Source organism: Anticarsia gemmatalis, chromosome 1 (assembly GCF_050436995.1).
Source record: "Anticarsia gemmatalis isolate Benzon Research Colony breed Stoneville strain chromosome 1, ilAntGemm2 primary, whole genome shotgun sequence".
NCBI classification, from domain to species: Eukaryota; Metazoa; Arthropoda; class Insecta; order Lepidoptera; family Erebidae; genus Anticarsia; species Anticarsia gemmatalis.
The window spans coordinates 6196163-6218666 of NC_134745.1; the positions used below are offsets into that span (position 1 = coordinate 6196163).

The 22504-nt window shown below is 34.7% G+C and overlaps 2 protein-coding genes across 3 annotated transcripts; one reads left to right on the forward strand and one right to left on the reverse strand.

Moving 5' to 3' along the window:
• The first annotated feature begins 409 nt into the window (after positions 1–409).
• Positions 410–17889, forward strand: LOC142973359 (carbonic anhydrase 2-like). Its single transcript, XM_076115014.1, has 5 exons — positions 410–733; positions 10581–10772; positions 12823–13040; positions 15394–15615; positions 16548–17889. Exons 1-5 carry the CDS (start codon positions 700–702, stop codon positions 16674–16676), a joined length of 795 nt encoding a protein of 264 aa, XP_075971129.1. The 5' UTR covers positions 410–699; the 3' UTR covers positions 16677–17889.
• Positions 17890–18005: 116 nt separating this feature from the next.
• On the reverse strand, positions 18006–22393 carry LOC142973368 (uncharacterized). Of its 2 annotated transcripts, none has more exons than XM_076115034.1 (4): positions 22229–22393; positions 21040–21211; positions 20263–20410; positions 18006–19917 (listed from the first exon to the last, which is right to left on the reverse strand). In XM_076115034.1, exons 2-4 carry the CDS (start codon positions 21147–21149, stop codon positions 19303–19305), a joined length of 873 nt encoding a protein of 290 aa, XP_075971149.1. In that variant the 5' UTR covers positions 21150–21211; positions 22229–22393; the 3' UTR covers positions 18006–19302. The 2 variants fall into 2 exon arrangements, with proteins under 2 accessions (XP_075971149.1, XP_075971141.1); XM_076115026.1 differs by having other exon boundaries at positions 18008–19917; positions 22073–22393.
• Positions 22394–22504: the final 111 nt, after the last annotated feature.

Here is a 22504-nt window from a genome sequence, read left to right on the forward strand (position 1 = left end):
ACCACCCAAAAACATTTTATCGATGTTTTTGAGGTGTACATACATAGGTATTGTTTGACACTTTTACGCTTCATTAATTTTGTGACTTTATCACCCGATGACACGTGATCAGGTTACAAAACGAAACTTACCTATCAATCAATTCAAATTATCGCACACCTACTTACCATAGTAAATATTCTGTGGCCACAAAATAAGCGATTTCTAATTGTTAAAATTTCAGTAGAAATGCGTAAGGACTAAAGTAAAAAAGAACGTGAGTTACGCATGGGAATGAGCGGTGTATTATTGACATTGACATGTGATATTGTAGGTATTTGACGAGTAAATAGTATAATTGCGAATAGTGAGTAGAAAGCCATGCGGACGGAGGGGCGGAGCAGGGCGCGCACTGCGCGTGGTGTAGTGCGCCGCGCGCGCAGTGGGCCGGCGGAGCGCGCGCGTGCCAGTGCCTCCCGTCCCGCGGCATCGACGGCGCCAGTCCCGCACCCGCGCCCGCACCCGCACCCGCGCCCGCCGCCGCCTCAGCGCGCTCGACACCGGCCTTTCTATAAAGCGAAGCCGCCGCGCGACTCGCACGCAGTCACCACCCGACCACGTTCACCCGTGCACTCGGTTGACACGCGACAACTTACGCTAACCCGCGAACAACACAACCTTGCGAACAATCATCACCAGTGATAAGCATCACCGCACATAATGGCAGACGACTGGGGATACACCTGTGAGAACGGTAAGTGGCCTCGGACAAAGCTAAAGTGCAGCAAACATCGCGGACCGGTTTGTTTACATCCAGGCACGTGACATGCCATGTAAATAACACCCTAAAAAATGTACGATTAAGTAAATTTTATTCATGACTTTTTGTGTGGATTAACTGAGTGCTAATAAATAAGTACCATCTTAAATTATTCAATAGATTTTAGATGAATAAATATGATGTAGGTAAATAGAAAAATGAAATATGACATTAATATTTACTTAATACTTAAAATATAAGTCCCATTAGGCTGGTATGTTTAATTTAGATATCAGTCTGTTAGATAGTAGTGAGAGCATGATGCTTTTCCTATGCACTTTAGATGCGATCACGGCAATAAGCAGAAGCGAGTGACATTTATCTGTTTAAGTAAAGATAACGCCACTGAATAACTGAATAGCGCCGTCATTGATGGCGTTTCAGCGTTCTTTCATATTTTATCTAAATTAGTTTCATTCATACATAAAACACCTGTTGATTCAATACATCGGGTATTATTTAAAGTACGATTAAATTATTTGTTTAATTTAACGTTACAAAACATATGAATACGGATCTCGTTTACTTAATTACTTTAACGACTTTCCGATGATTACATGTACATACGTTAATAAATCCTTGCGCAATGAACACTTAAAATACTAACCAATTGGTGAGCGGTGTTACACCTGAATCACACGGTACCACTACGCGTTTGTTGACTTCAGTAGATTATTTACATACACGTACTTAACGTTCGCTACCGATATTATAAATATTTGTAATAGTGAAAACAAAAAAATATTTTTACGTAGAACCCGATAGTAGTGCCAAGAGTTACGGCGAGTCGCGTGAGGCGATCGCTGCTGGCCTACTTAAATCTGTACGGTAAGCCGGTTCCACAAATGAAACTTCTTCACTCAACACATGAACGATTCGCCATCCACCTTCTTTGGATTTACAAGTTTTCGACGCAAAAGGACGTAAACCAGTTCACCTCCAAAAAAATGCAACAGTTACGAACACGCCTCAAGTGATCAGAAACGATCCGACGAAATTGAGGAAAATCGATTAAATTAATGCAGGAGCATTGTTTAAACCAAATCTTACGTTTACTTAATACGTAGAAGCCCTACACAAACGCATCATCCACTTACAAGTATCTTCAGTTATTACAGCTAAGCACTTTTCCTGTTCTTCATTACAGTTCAAACATAAATTAGTTAGTAGGAGATAACAATGCGATGCACGTGTGCAGTAATTACGTTAAATGCCAGTTTGTCACTTAAACGCAACGATTAGGAATATTTCGAACAAGTTGCAATCAAAACCATTGAAGCATCAAGTGGCTAACGACGTCGGTTCTGTATCACTCATTAATTTTCCACGTATGTATTTTAACAATGCTTCTCTTCATTCACTAAGTCAAAACTAAGTCGAATGTTCTCAAAATTATGAGTGAAGTCTACGCTTGTTGCTTTATTAACCGTAACTAATAGGTATGATATTCAAAAATATGATTGTTCTCAACACAGCTCATTCTTAACGTTGTCACTTTTGTAACAGACTCTATGTATGTATTTCAAAGTAATTTTGTATTAGTCATGAGCCCGTAACTAAGTAGTTTCACAGTGATCCTGAAACGACAGCTGTCAATGTATTTAAACTTATCATTGTACTGCACGTCTCTATTATCTTTTTTCAACAAATAGCGACAATTAGTTAAGTATGAATTGCCGTCTATCTAACAATTTCCTTTTGAAAGCATTTTAAATGACGTTAGAACATGCTCTTTACACAGTATTCCTAATATGTACCTATTCAATTACTTATTTCCTAACTTGTTTTATAAGAATAGACGATTATAATTTAATGGGACTAGTTTTTTGGGTCTCTGCCTTTTTCATTACCATCTGAATAAGCTTGAACTAGATGAGTCAACTTAGGTACAAGTTGAAAAGACGATTTTAATTTGATTTTATCTAATTGTTTTGTACAATATTGTTTGTCTACATTCCTAAGTATTTCATGGATAAATAGCTTGTCAGCCATATCGTGATTAGGTGTAACTAAATCAAATTACTTACACGCAAATCTGTTCAGGTCGAATGACGTAAAGCATCATGAGTTTTAAATTCTTTTGGGTTCTTTTACACGGCAACTTTACTCTGTTAATATATTTTATAAGACAAACGTAGACATAGAACTACAAATGCAGCGTAACAAATACATAAACTATTGTAGAACCTAGAACAATGCTAAGAAATAGGTAATTTTATGATAAATGTATGTGACCATTACCGATTGTAAAATACTTGCTTTTGTATTAATTGTTTGTGATATTGTAAGTGCTAGCGCGTCTTTAAACGGTTTAACAGTCACATGATTACAACCAGACGTGTTGCAAAGCCGGTCTTGGACTCTTATCTATGAAAATTATAAGTTCTCATGGCACATTATGCACTAGCACGAAAGTGAGCATTGTTTTCATAAAAAAATAATCATCAATACATTAAAGTAACAATGCAAACTATTATAAAAAAACCATAAACCCGTTCCAGTGATTTTCTTTCCTGTAAATAGTAAATTGCAGCCGCTTTGGAAACACGGATATATTCTATTCCCAATTAAAATTGCTTCATAGTGTTTGATTGAGTACAAATGCCACTCGAAAACTGTTTTAGACATTCATTTCCTAAAAAAACGTTTATTTAAGATATACAAGGCTTGAATTAGATTACAGAAAGAAATCTGGAAATATAGTTTCTCTTACGTACATGTTTATTTAATGTCGAGCTGTAATTTATTACATTTGAAAAGTGATCCTGTAAAGTAAATATTGCAAAGTAAAATGAATATTTGTTTTTACGTTGTGAATAACACAAACACAGCTGTTATCTGAATTCTGAAAATTTTGCTCTATTGTAAAGAATACTGGTGCCTACGAACTGTTATTAGCTAAACAAACAACTTAATTGAGAAGGCACCTAGTTAAGTTATAGTAAAGAATTCAATAGAATAATGTTCCCGATCTTTTTTCGCGCGAATATGTTGCTGTATAGAAAATATTAAAATTAAATAGTCCCCATAGAACTGTCACTAAAATTATAGTTTGACCTTTAACCCAATTTAATAATCAAATAATACGCAACACACAAAACTTTTCCGGAAAGCATTTTCAGTGATCCTAATTGATGTAGCGCTACCGTTTCATGAGCATCACATTGTCATAGGTGCAGTCTTCATTACTTTGGTGTAGTCTTGTTTATATACCCAAAAGAAAATAATATACAAAGGCCCAAACAATTGTGTGAAGCCAAAATACTACTATCATCTCACCCAGGTCTGTAAACAATCCGTCGTAGCCTGTAGGTATAGACGAGATAGAATCGTTCGCCGATCAATTGTAGACATAGTACATCATAATAAGAGATGAATAATACATTTAATAAATATGCAATACATCTCATCTGTATGTCCCCCATTACTAAGCGCTCGTGTAAGCTAAGTAATTGGTGAAACAAGTATATAAACGTATAGCGAAAAACCTTACGAATCGACGCAGGTAATTCTGATAAACATCTTATTTCGCATCGTTATAAGTTCCAAATATCTGTATGATGCTAAAATTCTATACCATTTAAACTATTTTTTTTTACACATAAAAAAGACATCAAAAATGTAGTACTTAATAAGAAGTTAGCACCTACATTTACATGCAACAAAGGTCTACGGCGGCACAGCGTTATAGTTATTTGTAGATACTAAATAGGTACATTTTTTTTATTAATTCTACCATATTCATAGAACAACATCTTCACACTTTAGTTAGCACTATAATAAAATCCATCAAAAACAGTTATTTGCGATGACCTCAAGAAATTAACAGACAAATACTCTAAGTAAATAAATGTATACTTATTTATGTTTTAACACGCGTACATCAAAAAACGTCACCATATTACGACACCACCACAATGATTTAGAAACACAACACAATATAAAAAAATAGAAAAAAACTATACACGATAGGAACAGTTACAAATCGAAATTATAGCCAAGATTAACCATATTTAGGCTTATTTTGAAACATAATGATAAATTTGGAGAAAACGTCGATGTATGCTGACTCTACAATATTGCTAACTTTCATTTTTACAAACCATCTATGTATAATAATTGTAGGCAGTAGAAAGCATCATATATAAAAAAAACAGTTTTAGGTTATACATATTTCTTCAACAACCAAGTTACATTGCAGCCATTTATATGCTCTACAAAAAATGTTTTAGGTTATTAATGACTGTAATATAAATGAGTATCATTTACTTGACATTTCATCCGTTTAAATTGAAATATGACCAGTATTTTTAGACACTAACTTAATGTAAAATAATCTAGCTTTTATATTGAATTTTGCTCAACAACAATGCACAATTATATCAAAATATGCACATAATTTAAGAAAATGTCTCGCATGACTTAGGCAACAATGACTAGTATTAGGTGTTTACCTGTACTCGTACCTACACGCATGCTAATACCTTCATCAGCCAGTCAAATGTAGGCGATAATTAACTAAGTTACCTTTATACTTATTACATCCTTGCAACTCAATCATTTACATTTCAGTCCGTATAAATCAAAGATCGTGTGCAATAACGCTATAAATAGACGGTTTGCGCAGACTTCTTAAGAAACAATTCACTTTGACAATTCAATAATCGACTACTATTTGTGTATAATTAATTCCAGTAACGGTAACGTCAACAAACCTATGAGTTATGATCGCTAACTGAATGACCCACTACTGTTAATGAGTAATCATAAACAAAAAGATTTCACCGCGGAATGGCGGTAGTCTAAACTAAAATGATGAATGAGTATAACAGGTAGAACTGTTGCAGTTTGATAGCGTGTAGCTAATGTTAGGTTATTAGAGTTCAGTCTAGTCATTATTAAACAATGATGGGACTGGACTGACTGGAGGCGTACTCGACCGGACAATTGTCGCTAAACAACAACGTACAACCAACATCCTCTTTTACTAGAGATCCATAAAAATAATTAATGCGGTACATCTAAATACGTGTGTGATAAATTAATCCTAATTTGTTATTGTTAATGTTTTTGTTAGTAAAACTACCGTAGGCGTTTTTGTACGTTGATCTGAAGTGGCGGACACTGACGACCTCGTCCGTGTCGCTCCATTACGGAAATGAAGGTTAATCGCTCAAACGAACAGTACATAATTTCTATCAACTGTTAACGCCCCAATAAGGAAATAATTAAAAAAACCTAGGTTGTCTTGCTAAATTACTTGAACGGTCAAATCGTACCCTTTCAAGTTCAATATCGTGATTTGTTGGTCATGTTCTCGCAGTAAAACCGAATGATATTAACGCATGTAATTTAATTTGTAACAGTTTGTTTATTTAGTTACAATGTACCTACATGAATACGATACCAGGTGAATATCGGGATATTAAAAAAGGAGTATTAAATAGATCCGTTTTTCCCTGAACGCTCGTATAAAGTAGCCGACTAGCGCTTTTCATATTTACTACCTTTTATTAATATTGCTAAATATTATTAATTCAATGTCACTATCAATGAAATGATAAATGACAAATTAAAGAAATTAATAAGAAACACAACTTCCGTTGTTAATTGTTACAAGGTTTTTCCAAGTAAGATAAAGAAAACATTATAAAAAGAAGAGAGAGCACCGCGAGTCAGTGAAGGCAACACGCTACAGTAGGTATAAGTAGGTTTGTAAAAGTGGATAAATAAATCTGTTCGAGATAAGTTTGACCGAGGTCGTCGCTGCACGCACCATGACGCCTGCTTGACATCGCTACTAGAAGCAATCTGATGTCTGCACATTGATTGATTCATATTTAATGAACCAACGAAACACTGTTGCATGTTCCCTCCGAATAAAAACTTAAATTAATCTCGCAAAAAAATACGCAGTACGGTGTAACGAATAGTGAACAGGAAACTGTATTTATCGTCACAACTGAACTCTACCGAAAAGATTACATGTTGTACTTATTGTATTAATCGAACACACACGTGATAATTTCATACAAAGCACTTATTTATTTAACCAGTTTGAGTTAGTTCTACCAGTTACGTTAGACTATTTGCTTTCGTAATTTCTGTAAACATGTCTGGTTCATTGAAATTGAAAATTCCGAAAAGCGTGGTTGCAATAACATTTATATACGGACAGTATCATTTAATACATTTAACCCATGACACTGTACACACGTTCTACGTAAATACAGAGGGCGAGCTGCGATATTCCACGTGCCGTTGAGTACTACCAATTGATAAATAAGCTAAACTGTGTGATAGGTCAGTGGATTTTGAGACTAGATACATGCTGTTGGAAAAGTAATGAGTTTCAACGCAATATTGAATCAAGTACGCGCAAAAGGTCAAGAGATCATGAAACATACATTTATATGCAGTACTTAATCAGTTATGTATTTTTGTAATCGCCTGAGGTTACTAACACTAGTGTAGGTACATGAATGTATAATGATACAAGTCATTTAAACCATATCAAAGGTCATATTGTTGTGACTGATATGAAACAAGGATGTGTGGTGTCAAGTCTTCAACGCTACCACCTCCAGTAACCCTATTTCCCCAACGCAGATAGATGTCGTCCGTACAGCGAACCCTCAATTGACTGAGACGCGGATGAAAACGTTCACAGGGGACAGTATTATAATGTGCTATAAACGATAGCGATGATATATAAATGTGATCAATATTGTTCTTGGCGATTGTTATTGACACTTGCGCATCCGGCCCTGGTGTGGGCTCAATTGGTAAAATTACCGGCACATATTTATTTTCATGAACACTGCCGACAAAGTGAGCTAAATTAAATGTGGATATTTATGAAAGGATACTTCAGCAACTTAAATAAATACAATTAAACTTCAAAGCCCGTTGAAGATTTTCCTTGCATAGCATTCAACTTGACACCTTCCAAATAACCTTTGTAGGTAACCTAAAAACTGGAAATTATTCGTATTTGTGCAATTATAATTTGCTTTATTTAGACGTAAGTAACATTAATAAGGCAAGAATAATTACAAGCTGTTAAATTTATTCTTTAGGTACAGTACCTGAGTATATTCTATTAATAACGTTCAATACCAAGTAAATTATATTAGGTGTATTGCAATTAATGCACTTGTACCTGTACCTACTTAGAAAAGTATCCTCCTTTTATCGTATCATGTTTACTCATAATACCAAGAAAATTTATTTAATTTTAGCTTAGGTGGAGGAAAGACGTCGACGAAAATTAACATTGAAACAAGAAATGTTACAAAACTTGTGATTTACAATATCGTTGCCCAAATATATCGCAACTAACGCGTGGGAAACGACATCAGTCATCACACGTCATTTAAAACTCTACGCTACTACTTAAGAATGTATAAACATTTTAAAAAGTTTTACACTAAACTTACACGCGCATGTGGATGTGGGAAAATTATGAAAATATTTTTATTTCATCTGCGATAACACACTTCCATCAAAATGTCGAGAAGTCATAAAGTAGACACGGATACATCATTATAAAAATGTTATTGTAAGCTCTCGTGGCAGACCATCGGGCGGTGGCATCCTCTGATAAGATAACGCTTATTGGTGTGTTAAACAATCTGTCAGCCAAACTCGTCCGTTGTATGGCAAGGTATTCACTCATCTCTCATACTGACAAACATGACAACTTCGCAAATTTGTATTTACGAAAAAATACAACTCCTTGACGCTATCGGGGACAATTTTCCCAATCTTAACTTGACAAGTTTGTCTAACAATTTATGACCTACACGTTGTGTTTCCCTGAATCGAATCTATGTAGATAAATAGTAAGACGTTTGACGCATGATTCACGCTGCATAAACACAAACATACTTAAAAATTACGTGTACGAAATCATTAGCTCTTTGGTATTAGCATAGCATTAACTCCAGTCGTAGGAAAACAAACGTAACCAAAGTCGAGCCCATTTCCCTTGAATAACAAAAGTTTGCTTCAGAGTTACTGTTGTACGTCGGCAATACATTGCAAACTAGGTGATTTACCTTTGACTGACGTATCGAACAGGTAACAGTCGGCGCACTTACCGTGGTGTAAAGCTAGCTGGAAATACGTGACTTAATTTTGTTCATTCGATCACATATATAGTTTAATTAACACTAGTTTACAATTAAGTAAAAAAACCCAAAGCGTTTGGCACCAGTTCTCGAGAATTTACTTATATAATTTTTAGGACAACTATGATTTCCTCTCTAGATACGTAGAAGTGCTGCTTAACTACTACTAAACTAATACATAAATATGTGGCGAATGGTCAATATTGTTGGTCCACGCCCCGCTGGCACTAAATGAGCTGACGTGAGGAACGACGCGACCGGTGACGTTGGCGCGACGTTCCCACACTACCGGGGACTTCATTATGAATTTGTGGGTGTACCCGACGTTTTCTCTCATCATTTAGACAGATAATGATAAAGACTACTTATATATGTACATTCGTACGCACTTATTTTTTCTGTCGAAGCAACTAGACACACAAACTACAATGATATCACCGACTGTGTTGTTTCTCACAGCCTCGCGTTTTCTTCATATTTTCGACATTTAATTGAACGCGGTACACTGGTACAGTCATAAAATGACCGCTTAATTAAAATAGTCAATTAAATTATTGTAAAATAACAAACTCTGCAATATGAACGAGACAAGTGTCATTCATAACAATATAGAATAATAGCTGACACCTACAGTAACAAAAGAAAATACACGTGTAAACTATAAATCAATATTACAAACAATACCTACTGTAGAAATTATTATTATAGAACTTCCTCAAGGCATTTGGAAACGGATGTTGTGCTTGACATACATACTTTGAATTTGATTTACTGTACAGAAGCACTCAAGAGCGATCCACATAGATACCGCTTTGACCCAATCTCTATGAATAAACGTATGTACTGGTCGCAGCTATACATTTTGATTTCAAAGAAACTTAATAAACTATCAGCCTACAAAGTTTATTGAATAATTGCATCTTCTATCGCCCCTCCAAGACTTTAACTATCTGAATCGCATTGCGTATAAACTTACAGTTACTGTGTTTATGTTCACACTTAGTAAGGTCTTTTAACTGAATTAAATGTTACGAAGGCCTAATTGTTTATGATGACACATATTAAATGTTGACAATCTCAAGTTGTTAAGATATCATATCAGACTTTACCATGAATGAAAGTTTGACGCATAGATAAGTTTTATTAACTGAGTTGAATTTCGTAGTACAAATAAATTTATCTATGTTTATTTTATCTTATTTTGTTTCTGTACCTGAAAGAGACGAACTGCACAACTCGCGTGGGTACAAGTAAAGTTATGTGTAAACGTAACATTATTATTTAGATAATGTAAACATTCCTTTCGGGTGATTCTAACATCTGCTCAATCATACCTCCACTTAAATTTTCAGTAAAATTGAGTCATTATCAAATTTCAAGCAAAACGCGCAATTACACAAAATTTGACGCTGCACTGTTCTGTACTAAATTATCTGATGTAATAGCGTGAAATATAGCATAAACTTGTCATAAATGTAGAAGCAGACCGCTTTGGAAAATCCTAACCAGAATCGTAGTGACGTGAAAGGAGGTAAATTGGAGTATTCATCAGGATATTGATATGACAAGCTACATCCTTATACTGAAACCTTAGTCTAAATCTTAAGATTATGTTTGGTTGGTTTTATAAACTTGTTAATATATTTCAGGACCAGCAACATGGACTGAGAAGTTCCCTGAGGCTCGCGGCGCCCGTCAGAGCCCCGTAGACATAGACACATCGCTCACTAGCAGCGGCGGCAGTGCACCGCCTCTGATGTGGAAATATTCCGTCAACCACCCCCGATCAGTCGTGAACCCTGGATACTGCTGGCGAGTAGACGAAAATGGATACGATTCAGGTACGTCTAAAGTTTCTTTTTTACTCTTTGATGATCTGTAAATCGAGCAAAATGTTCAATATTTGTGTAAGTGTATTCATGTAACAATCACTGATGGTTCTAAATAAATAAAAAAATAAATATTTAATAGATACATGCAAACTGGAACTATTCTACTTTCATTAGAAAATTAAATGTAAATTCACCAAGCTCTTGCTTGCTATCGGCCTTTAAACATTATGTATCGGGAAACTGAGGTCGTTTCTGTATTTATAACGAATTCAAGTGCAAGGCTTGAAGCCCGAACTCAATAACATCTTAAAAAGCGGTTATCTAAATAACGTTTTTTGTCATTTAACCTTGGCAATCGTTTCCGATTACTGAGACAAATGCTTTATTGAACAATGCCGTAACAAAGAATATGCCTAATTTTAATGTAAATACTCGAAAGTGCATAAAAAGTTTATTAATTATGTATAGCGTCTGATGAAACATGTTTCAGATAATATTTTGAAAGAACAATGAATATCAGTGAAAGTATTGTTCAAATACAAACAATAGGCATGTTGAATCATGACCTCAGCCTTATTCGAGAGGGCAAACAACGGAGATCGATCTGTATCTCCGTTTTTACCGATTCTAACATACTTATTTTTTGCAACAACACTGCTGTTAGAGATGTTATTATTCAAAAATAACAGGCAAAGCTACAGCCTTCTAGTGTCGGTAGAAGTTTCATTTTTATAGAGATACTCCAAACTGAAAATGGAGTTTGTCGAGTTAAACACTATTGTCTCTTTGTCGCATACTCATGCTGAGTCCACCCGTGAATAATAGTATCACAGTGATGTCTTTCTCTTTTAGTTAGAAACTAATTATAATTCTGAGATAAGTTTTATCAACATGCACTTTTACATCAGACGGACTTCTACTAACAAGCTTCTTCAAAGTAAACGGTAAAATGTACCTTGAGTTTGTATATCGGTACTTGTCTGTTCAAATATTATATTTCTACAGTTAAGAAGGTAGTCGTGTTAACGCACGGGTATCTGAAAATGTAAACATAACTTAAGATTGAACATTCAATAAAAGAAGCAGGCTAGCGCAGGATAGTCCAGTTCAACGTTAAAAGTAAGCAGGAAAGCCTAATGCTATGATCGTAAATTATTATTTATTCGAGGCTACGACCGAATTAAATTGACAAGACACCAATTTAAAAATCAATTAAGTAGACTTAAAAAGGAAATTAGCATCTAAAATACATTTTGCGCCGTGTCTAGACAGTAGTTACACTTCAAAATTCTAATTAATAATTTCGTTGCGAATACTTTATTAAAACTCACATGAAATAAAACTAAGAATTAGAGAGAGAATACCTGCCAATGTTTATGAACGCTTATACTACAAAAGACTAAATGTCATGAACGTGTGACAAACGGAAGTTGGAAGTCCTCGCGCTAAGTGAGGGCCAATTTGCATTTGCATCGAAACGGCTTATCCCTCGCGATGACTCACCGGCTCACTTGTTCCTGTCTCACGCAATTTACTCGTCACAACATGGCACACGGGTGCGAGCGATATTGCCCTGATATTTTGAGGGTTAGGCCGTGACGAATGTTAGGGAAATCACAGTGACGTCACACTCTGTCCCTTATTTAGACATTATTATGCTATTGTTTAGGAAAAAAGGACAAAAATAATACCAACTTACAAATACTTAATCGCTGGAATTGAATTTTTACAAGATTTCCATTAGTTCCAAAGTAACGATTGATATTAACGTTTCTTAAGTTAATAATGATTCGCAGAACTCATTTGCAATACAGATTATACCTAATTGGTTAGTTATTTTGTGGTTGCTGTCACACAGTAGCAGTAACTTACAAAACTATTGGATACCGATAATCTTAATGAGTTTTCGGAATTCTATATTTGTCTATGTTTATTTTCATTTTCTAATTATAGTGACGACAACGACTTCGTTTCCCGACCGATACAATATCATAGTTAATATAATAAGATCTTGATTTAAAAGATAATTATAATCTTATGAGATGGATTGATTTTACAGAACTCCGAGGTGGTCCGCTTGGTAAGGACGTGTACAAACTTCAGCAGTGGCATTGCCACTGGGGCGCGAGGAACGGTGAAGGTTCCGAACACACAGTGGACGGACGCGCGTTCTCTGGCGAGCTCCATCTGGTACACTGGAACACCAGCAAATACAACAGCTTCTCAGAGGCAGCTGGACAACCCGATGGACTAGCCGTGCTAGGAGTACTCTTAATGGTAAGATCACTTGACATTTGCTTTAAATAAAATATCTCAGCCAACAAAACGGATGTTATCTTATATCTAGAATGACATTAAAGTTTACAGATTAAATCAAACAAATACTTATATTTGCGCATAAGACAGGATATATTACGTTTCGTAGACAATCATTAAAGATCGTTATAAGTAGACAACATTTTAAAATCACTCACTTATATACCTACTTCCTAGCTACCTTCTTAATTATATGACACTGAGAGTATAGATTTATAAATGCAGTGCCGTAAGCGAGATAGTCGGTAGTTGGTTTTCATTTATACAGTAGTGTTGCGTTAATGAAGATATATAATTTAGAGATGGGTGTGATAATAACAGACTGCTCTTACGACGGACTGCTTGCTGTTATTTACTTTCTCTCAACTGCGCTGTGGTACGCATTTGAACGATGACAATAAGACAATCTCAAGATTTCTTTTAGAAGCGTTTCACGTCGCTTGCTTGGTCTAATAACTTTATTTTACTCTATTTTTTTGTTCTCAACAAGGAATAAACTATAAAGAGCAAAAAATATTTGATCAAATTCAAGGAATTAACATGACTCAATTACCTATAAATTTAACAGCGGTTTATTTTGCCAAAACTGTTTACCATTTGCAGCACGATTTATAAACACGCCTACATTATACACAACATTATTTTGTTATAACAATCTAATATATGATACACATCGAGAGGTACCATATGGTTTCTTAATGAATAACATTAAGCAAGATTTATTGATATTTTATACGGACTATATCGAGCTTTCCTTAATCTCATCAGAATGCGTCGGCAACACACCTATGTAAGCTAGAGTCATATTATTATTATTAATACGAATTTTACATAATATGCGCTAAGTCGTACGTTTATTTCGTGTTAATTATATGATACTAGCTGACCCGCGCAACTTCGCTTGCGTCAGATAAGAGAGAATGCATCAAAATTTTCCCCGTTTTTGTAACATTTCTCGTTGCTACTCCGATCCTATTGGTCGTAGCGTGATGATATATAGCCTATATCCTTCCTCAATAAATAGGCTATCTAAAACTGAAAGAATTTTTCAAATCGGATCAGTAGTTCCTGAGATTAGCGCGTTCAAACAAACAAACAAACTCTTCAGCTTTATAATATTAGTATAGATTGACATTCAATGCGACGGCTCCATGGTAGTTTCGACTTCTAATCACGTTGCCTTAGAAAACGTTATGGAGTAATCCGTGCAGGCGGGTAGTCTGGTTTAGCGATGCCTTGAATAGAACCGTTTCTTGTATTTGTAAACACAATAACATTAATATGTATTATAAATATCATCCCGACCTCTTTGAATTAGTAGATATAAAAAAAGACTAATATCTACACCCAAAACATGATATCCGTGCTACCAATACTTTGTTTTTGTATACGGTAGCAAACATTTTGATCAATCAGTTTCAGATGATATACGAGATATCTATGAAACCTTAGACCTGTAACCAATAGGTGATGACTACGTCACATCATAATAAAACGCTAATAGATATCTGATATAGTGATATCCCCACGTGTTGGAACGCAACAGACACACTTGTCACCCACAACCACAAAAGTAAATAATACCAAATATGCGTAATTATGTAACAATACACAACATCGATATTTAAATTAAACGTCGTGTTACGTAACTATTAAGTATTATGTTAGTTAAGTAAACAATTTGTGGTCCAGTCAGCAAAATACGATTGACATGTAGACAAAATAACAATGTAGTATTACAAAGTGGCCTAGATAGGATCATTCATAATACGTAAATAAATAAGTATTTGTAATAGGTGTATTCATGAAATTACTCTGCCCTTTACAATCATGCTAATGCAATAAAGATCGACACCCGCATATAAAGCGATTTCACTAAGTTAATATTGCAGCGGTGCACAAAAGGCGCTTATGTCACTGAAGCCTAACAAGAAAATCCTTTTAGGTGCACTATTTCTGTATTGTGACGCTCTTGCACATGACCCATGTTACATCACAACACCAACACAGATGCAGCAAGGAAAATATTTTCCTGATTTTCTTATAATTACTGTCATGTACGTAGCCAATACGCATTACGTTCGCGGTAACATGCCGTAATCTAAATACAATAAGACACATTAGAATTTTACTTCATTTACATGTTATTCAACAATGATGATAAAGGTGTAGCGAATTATTTTAACAATAGGTAGGTTTTTTGGTTCAAGCGAACTTAGTCTGAATATTTTCATACGCACCTTCATGTTTATCAAGGACGTTAAACTTAATACGTACATAATGTATCTACATAATTATTTATTTTCAATTGCAGGTTGGATCCAAACACGAGGAATTGGATAAAGTTATTCGATTGCTACCGTTTATCACACATAAGAACGACAAGGTGACACTGTCTGAAGCGTTGGACCCGGTCAAGTTACTTCCATCTCAAGCCGGCTACTGGACCTACCCAGGCTCTCTCACTACTCCGCCTTGCACCGAATCCGTTACTTGGATTCTCTTCAAGGAGCCTGTCCAAGTTTCCGCCGATCAGGTGAGTCATGTTCCGAGTAGCAACGTCATATCAAACAAATCTTAAGTACCTACATACCTACCTATCTTAATTGCACTATCATTATCTTGTTATAAATGATAAACTTAAAATACATATCCCTAAGTACGAAACGTCTTGATTATAAGTAACATGAGTTTCAATGACATTGCTCATTTGTCTATTGTGAAACTTGTAAGTTTTAAAGTTTATCATTTCTACCTGTGTAAAGGTGAATGATAACATGAACAATATGACTTAATTAAAATGTGTAAGAAATTAATTTGCATTAATATCAAAACACATTGAAAAAAACGTAAACATGAATAGAACCGGTAAAGAAACAACACCTACTGTCTCGGTGCAAATAGATGTATGTGAAGCAGGTCAGTAATCGAACTTTGTGCGACCAGCGCAGCGTTTTGGTAGTGAGACAGCTGTTGGTTTGCCAACGTCAAACAAGATATTATCATAAAATAATGGATGTTCAGTAACGTAGCATTTACGTCATTTCAATTACAATATCGGTGAGTGACAGACGCAATAGTAACTACTAATTTAGTAAACGATGCGTACCGGTTTCCTATGCACACGCCACACTGCCGGCGCCGCGAGTTGGCGACGCGGACGCACAAAGTGTATCTACGGGCTAAATAATAGCAGACGTCCGTTCACGACCTACTTTACCGGCTCAAACTTTCCAAATACTCATTAGAAGAAACATGTTCTTGACATTTGTAATATAGCAATATTTATTGACCGCTAAACAACATTGTGTGGATGTACAAACGTGTGATCAATTCAATAATTATTTAATTCTATGTGATTCTAATTACTTCCTTCTGAGCTGTGGGATGGTAGTGTCTTATAAAATGTAGAGACCGATAGAGCTATAAAAACACTTGTATTTAATTACAATATTGATTGGATTACAGTTGGCATCGATGCGGAAACTGAAGTGCGGTGAGGCGTCCTGCGGAGTGGAGGCCATGGAGCTGCTGCATAACTACCGGCCGACGTTGCCGCTCGGCAACCGTGAGCTGCGCGACTATGGCGGCAACTAACAACGGTGACACTCTCACTGCCCTCAGTGATACACGACCTCATGCGGTTCCAAACATTCTATCGGACATTGAAGTGCAAGCAGTTCAGTTATTCTGAAACAGTTGGCCGGGTTCGCGGTGCGACAAGCTAATCTATCAGATAACACGTGACATTTAGTGCCTACGCAATTCTTATGAATGGTGCCTACACGTGTACTCCATTCTGTTGTAAAACGAATCTCGTCATTCTTATATAGTAGTGTATACTTAGCGATAGAGTCAACGAGAAAAAATCTCTTATTCCAACTGAAATATACAAAATAATGTCACAGAATTTAAATTTCAAAACATGTCCCAGATGGGCAGATTCGTTCCGTAGTTGTATCCAGTTGCAATAAACTAGCTTACGAACGGAATAGCATTTATCTTTATGTAATTAGCTAGCTTATGTCAGACATTCAATAAGTGCCTCGAATCATAAAAATATAGTGTTTAAATTATTATGTATTCATGAAATGTCATCAATGTAATCATTTTTTAATAATTAAAATATACAATGTAACCCGTAATATTATTGTTACTAAAGGATGTGTTATTATGTTTAAGTTTTAAATTTTAGCTATAGACATAAGGTACAGTGGTCACTGAAGGATGAGTTATTGGCAGCTCATATAATTATTGGAATAAATACCAACGAAAAAACTGAAAAATGCGTCGTAAATGAAGTAAAGTGTTTCCACAAAACCGAAACAATGAGATCCACGACCCACGCGGCTTTTGATTGAAGTATGAGCTAACAAGCAACTCAATGTGACCGTTTATGACTCGAATTTTAAATAGGTATTCAAATTAATAACGTAATAGATTTTAAATTACCACACCTATTTTGTTTACCATTTCTAATGAAGTGATATTCACGGTCCAAACGAATTACAATCTATGTTAGGTCACTGATCTCTACCTTTTGACTCTGCCGTCGGCTGAATGTTCTATGTGTATCACATCAGACAAGTCGACTGAAGTCAAAGCAGTGTCTTGACTGAACAATTACTACGTAATATGTAAGTTAAGTATTGTATGTACCTTAAAACAAGAGTGCCTCAAATGTATGTAAGCGTCATAGTTATGTTAACTGGGACGTCATACAATAAATTTTAATGTATTTATGTTATTATACAGTTAAGGTGTTGATGAAGCTTAAAGCAACGTACACAATAAACATAGTTTTATACAATATTTTGTTTTATTTAATCTCGCCTGTCTCGGGTGAAACATCCAAACGTTGTTGCATATGGAGAGAAAGCGATTGTAGTGATCACAAAGCTAGGTCACGTGGGTATGGCTTGTCAGAGTAGTTTCCAATACCATATTGGCTAGAACATCAAAGTAGGTACCTAGTACAGAGATGAAATAAATATGTGGTTATTTCATTCGCAGAAAAAAAACGATCATTGTTTTAGATGTTACAAAAATCGAGCCTTTTCGGTTTTGCAATGGGATTATTAGTTTTTTCAGGTATCTGAATATAATAAAAGCAATCAGATTTCTAGTGAATGTGTATTTATTGGTTGCGTATAAATATGTAAAAAGCACCGTGATAATGATAATAGAAAATAGTGAATGGAATTCTTTCAATACTATAAATACGTTTTATACTAAAAATATACATATCGGCATCTATAACGTTATAGATATAGAATTTTTTTGTACATTGTTCGATTTCAAAATAATACAGGCTGTGAAATGATATATTGCAATTAAATCTATCTATGTGATTCTATGTTTTTGGTTTCAAAACTTGTATACAATCTTACAAAAGCTATCTAACTTACAAAACGCTTCGATGTTTATAATATTATATCTATTATATGTACACATTACAAATCTTTCATAACTTCTACTTATTTATATAATAGAGTTACCATGAACTATGTAAAGTAACTAACTCAGTGCTATTTCATATTTTTATATATTTTCATATATTATTATGTAAAACATTATCACAAAATAGTTGTTCTAAATGAGACTATATTATTTCGTAGACATTGTTCATAGATTCTATGGTTCACAATAACAAACATTTAGATACTAAACTTATACATGCAGGAATAATCTGATCACACTCTCTGTAAACACAGACACTATTTCTAATAGCCTCTATTCTAAGAGGATAAATACTGCGATAAAAAAACGCATTCCAAAATAAACAATACAATAAACAGACTCTTGAAAACTTTGATTGAAGTTTACTAGGCGTTACTATTTGTTATGTCACGCGAATATCAAATGTCTTGAAGTAAAAATGTGTCGTTTTCCAGTAATTTTAAGAATCGACCTCTTCGACGCGATGATTCACTAAACAGAAAGTGATTATTAGACCGGAACACGGAACTATTGAGTAGACACTATAAATCTTAGAACACCGGCTATAAATGAGAAGTTGTAGGCATATGGATAAATGGCAACCCTTAATTGTAATAACTTAGCGACAAGTAAAGCATAAATTACAAGTATTTGTTTTCTTAATAACAAATCATATTATTTACTGACTTCGACTATAAGCATAATATTTACGATTAAACAAGTGGCAAGGAATTAAATGTATTTTTAATTAATTGGTGGGACACTATACGAGCACTATAATGAATTAAAATTTAATCAGATCATCATTTGATTCATCGTTGCCTGTACTGGCATTGTTGCTTGTAATCTCATTGTTTCTATTTTGAACATCAATATTTTTTGGTGAAACTTTTCTTCTAGGCGGCACTGGTGCTTCATCTAAAATCCCGGTTGTTCCTAAATGTCGGCCTTGCTCGGCAAAGTATCGTACTTCGTGACTTATTTCAGTTCGCTTACTGCTAGGCGATAATTTTGTTCTAACTGGAGGGCTCGGTGCCGCTCTGGAATACGCGGGGCGGTTATCAAATATCGACGAATTAATTGGATTCAAGCTTCCCGGTAGTAGAGCCGATGTTTTACTTCTCTCCAATGAGTACACTTCAGTACATATTTCTTCCTTTTTCTCTGTTTTAGTACTACTATCGTCTGTGTAAAAAGTGGCCTTTTTTACATACTCAGCACGAAAATGTTTGTGAGCCTGAACATCTGATTTACTTCTTTCTAAGGTAAAGGCACCATTCGTATGTAGATGACAACTAAAAGAACTAGTGTTGACGGTGCAAGCTGGGACTGTCGAGAACGGTATTGCTGGCGCCCACAAACATGCTCCTTCGTTTCTTGGGACTAATAATAACGGGTCCTGAAACATAATACGAATAATGTTTAAATAAAAAATAAGTTACACTTAACTATAACACGACTAACACTGAATTCGTTACATAATACTCAAAGGAGAAAATAAATGGATAATCAAACCTTATGTAAATATAGTATTTACCCAACACTTGCATTTGGGCAGTAGCTGACACATGCTTATGTTACATATATTATTATAACAGCGATTTTTAAGGTAGGTAGGAAGGTAATTATGTAACTGGCAATATGTCTTAAAATATATCAGGAAACAAATGTAGAAAGTGAAAGGAGCCCTCTACCATGAACTTCATTAACAAATACATGCAATTAAATACTCATAAACACATACCTTGCCAGTGATGGCATATATTTTGGACTGTAGAGCATGAAGTCTGTTACGTAAATATTCATATGAACACTCTCTCAGTTTCATCACCCATTGTACCACATTGTCTTCGGCGCGGGCTGCAAACACGTGCCGCTTTTCTGGTTCATCTCTGTAATAAATAATAAATTTATCCTATTCATATTACACTGCTGGGCAAGGGTGTCCTCCCGGATTGAGGGAGGGTTTTAGGCCTTCAGTCCAACACGCTAGCTGATTTTTGGCCATTTTATTTTGCATTACATCTCTGTAATACAAAATTAAATTTCTTGAAGCCTCATACTCATGCTGTATCTGTGAAGGTTATTTTAAGTAATCTCAATTTGATGGATCACTCAAATAAGAAGACTTACACAACCTTTACTGTGATTTGGAAATGTATAAAGAACTCTGTCTACTCGTAAGAGGTACTATGATTGTGACCTTGTTTTTAATTTTTTATTTTTTATTGACTTGCCAGAGTGCTGGGATTGTTTGTGGATAATTACTTAAATGATTTAACTCATAGTTTTAACGACATGGCAATTATTATTGACAATTATTTTTGCTTGGTATATATCAGAAAATTAACAGTAAAATGTAAAAACACTATGACTTAACAGTTAATAGCACTTGAAAGGAAAAGATTTTCTTTAGATAGGCTAAGCTAATTGGCAGGCAAATAGGTGTCCTATATTTAAAACCTATATTTTTCTTAATTAAAAAAAAGTTGCAAACATAAAGTACGTAAAAAAAACTTACATAAATGATATTGAAAATGAGAATGGTATGCTTTGACCATGTTCCATCTGTATTGAAGAATTTTCCAAAACAAACATACCGGCTGGGCTTTTTGTGTCAAATTTGCCCATTTCACTTATTTTGAAATAAAATAAGTAATTGTTCACTAGCCGAAACCATCTCTCTTTGAATACTGGAAAGAAACAATAGAAAGAACAAAATTATAACATAAAAAAGATTTCTTTAAAGGTTTGATGGCATACATTTAAAGAAAAATAATAATTGACAGGTCAATGAGTTCTGTGCCACTGGTCAGTTTCAATTAGAAAGTTTTTACAGCACTTTCCAGTTGATTAACCCCAGGACAAGATAATTTGTATTACAAGTTCGCAACAAATACTAAATAAATTTGCCCAATTTTATAATATCCTCCATAGGCAGGTTTACACAAGGATGATATATTTATAATAATGATAGTAGGTAGTTATTATTAGTATTATTTTCCTGTTCAAAATGAAAAGGATTTATTTAATTTACCTCATATAAAAAATAATCTTCTGAAACTTAATAATACTTTTACAAAGTGAATCATCATTGATTTATTTGCTCATGCAGATATTTGAGTCCAAGGAAGGATATAAATGAGTTCATATGTAAATGAAGTGCTAACAATGCCTTCAGAGCCATGTACAAATGGTAAACACAATTGTTTACGATGGATACATTTACATGCACTGAAAAGTCCAGACCTAGTAACATATGGAATTTGTGTCCTTATTTTTTTATTTATAGTGCATCAAAAGAGTTCTCTAAATTTTAAAAATGGTTCACTCAGACATGTATTTTAATGGCTCTCTGTAAGAGGTAGGTGAATAAGTATATAAAATATTTAAGAGACGAAATAGAGAGTAATTTTGAAAAGGGACAGTTGTTTCTATAAGGTTTAATTCTAGAGAAAGTACATTGTAAATATTAGGTATTACTTTCTGAGATAAAAAGTAAGGATAAAGACATTAACAAAAATACATGATATTATCATAAATTAGATACTAACCTGAGGGATTACGATAACTGCCATTAGATATCTTTTTATAATTTAATCTTCCCTCTATCGCACAAGGTTGATCGCTCAGTTGAGCGAGTTCACGAATGTTGCATTTCATTGGTACATATAAATTAAATAAGAACTAAAGAATGAATTTACACGCACCCCAATAACCAACACTTTGATGATCAAAACTGATAATTTTATATGGTTTATATATTTCACTAGTGAATCATTTTACAAAATCCACAAACAATACTTTTAGATAGTAACAAATTTTGGCAAACAGCCGATTTGATTGGGCCAAGTGACATTGACACTGGACATGAATGATGAATGACATTTGACATCAAATTGTAACAAATGACAGCTACTTTCAGGGTTGCCTGGTAATGGCTTGGTCAAAGACAATAAATTCGGATAGGTTTATAATGAAGTCTA

Excerpts from the sequence above, each read along its gene's own strand:
- LOC142973359 (XM_076115014.1), top strand. The coding sequence starts at position 700 with ATGGCAGACGACTGGGGATACACCTGTGAGAACG. Across the intron at positions 734-10,580 it reads GGGATACACCTGTGAGAACG|GACCAGCAACATGGACTGAG; the intron begins GTAAGTGGCCTC and ends AATATATTTCAG. Across the intron at positions 15,616-16,547 it reads TCCAAGTTTCCGCCGATCAG|TTGGCATCGATGCGGAAACT; the intron begins GTGAGTCATGTT and ends ATTGGATTACAG.
- LOC142973368 (XM_076115026.1), bottom strand. The coding sequence starts at position 22,181 with ATGAAATGCAACATTCGTGAACTCGCTCAACTGAGCGATCAACCTTGT. Across the intron at positions 20,411-21,039 it reads TCATTTTCAATATCATTTAT|AGATGAACCAGAAAAGCGGC; the intron begins GTAAGTTTTTTT and ends TATTTATTACAG. Across the intron at positions 19,918-20,262 it reads TATATGCCATCACTGGCAAG|GACCCGTTATTATTAGTCCC; the intron begins GTATGTGTTTAT and ends ATTATGTTTCAG.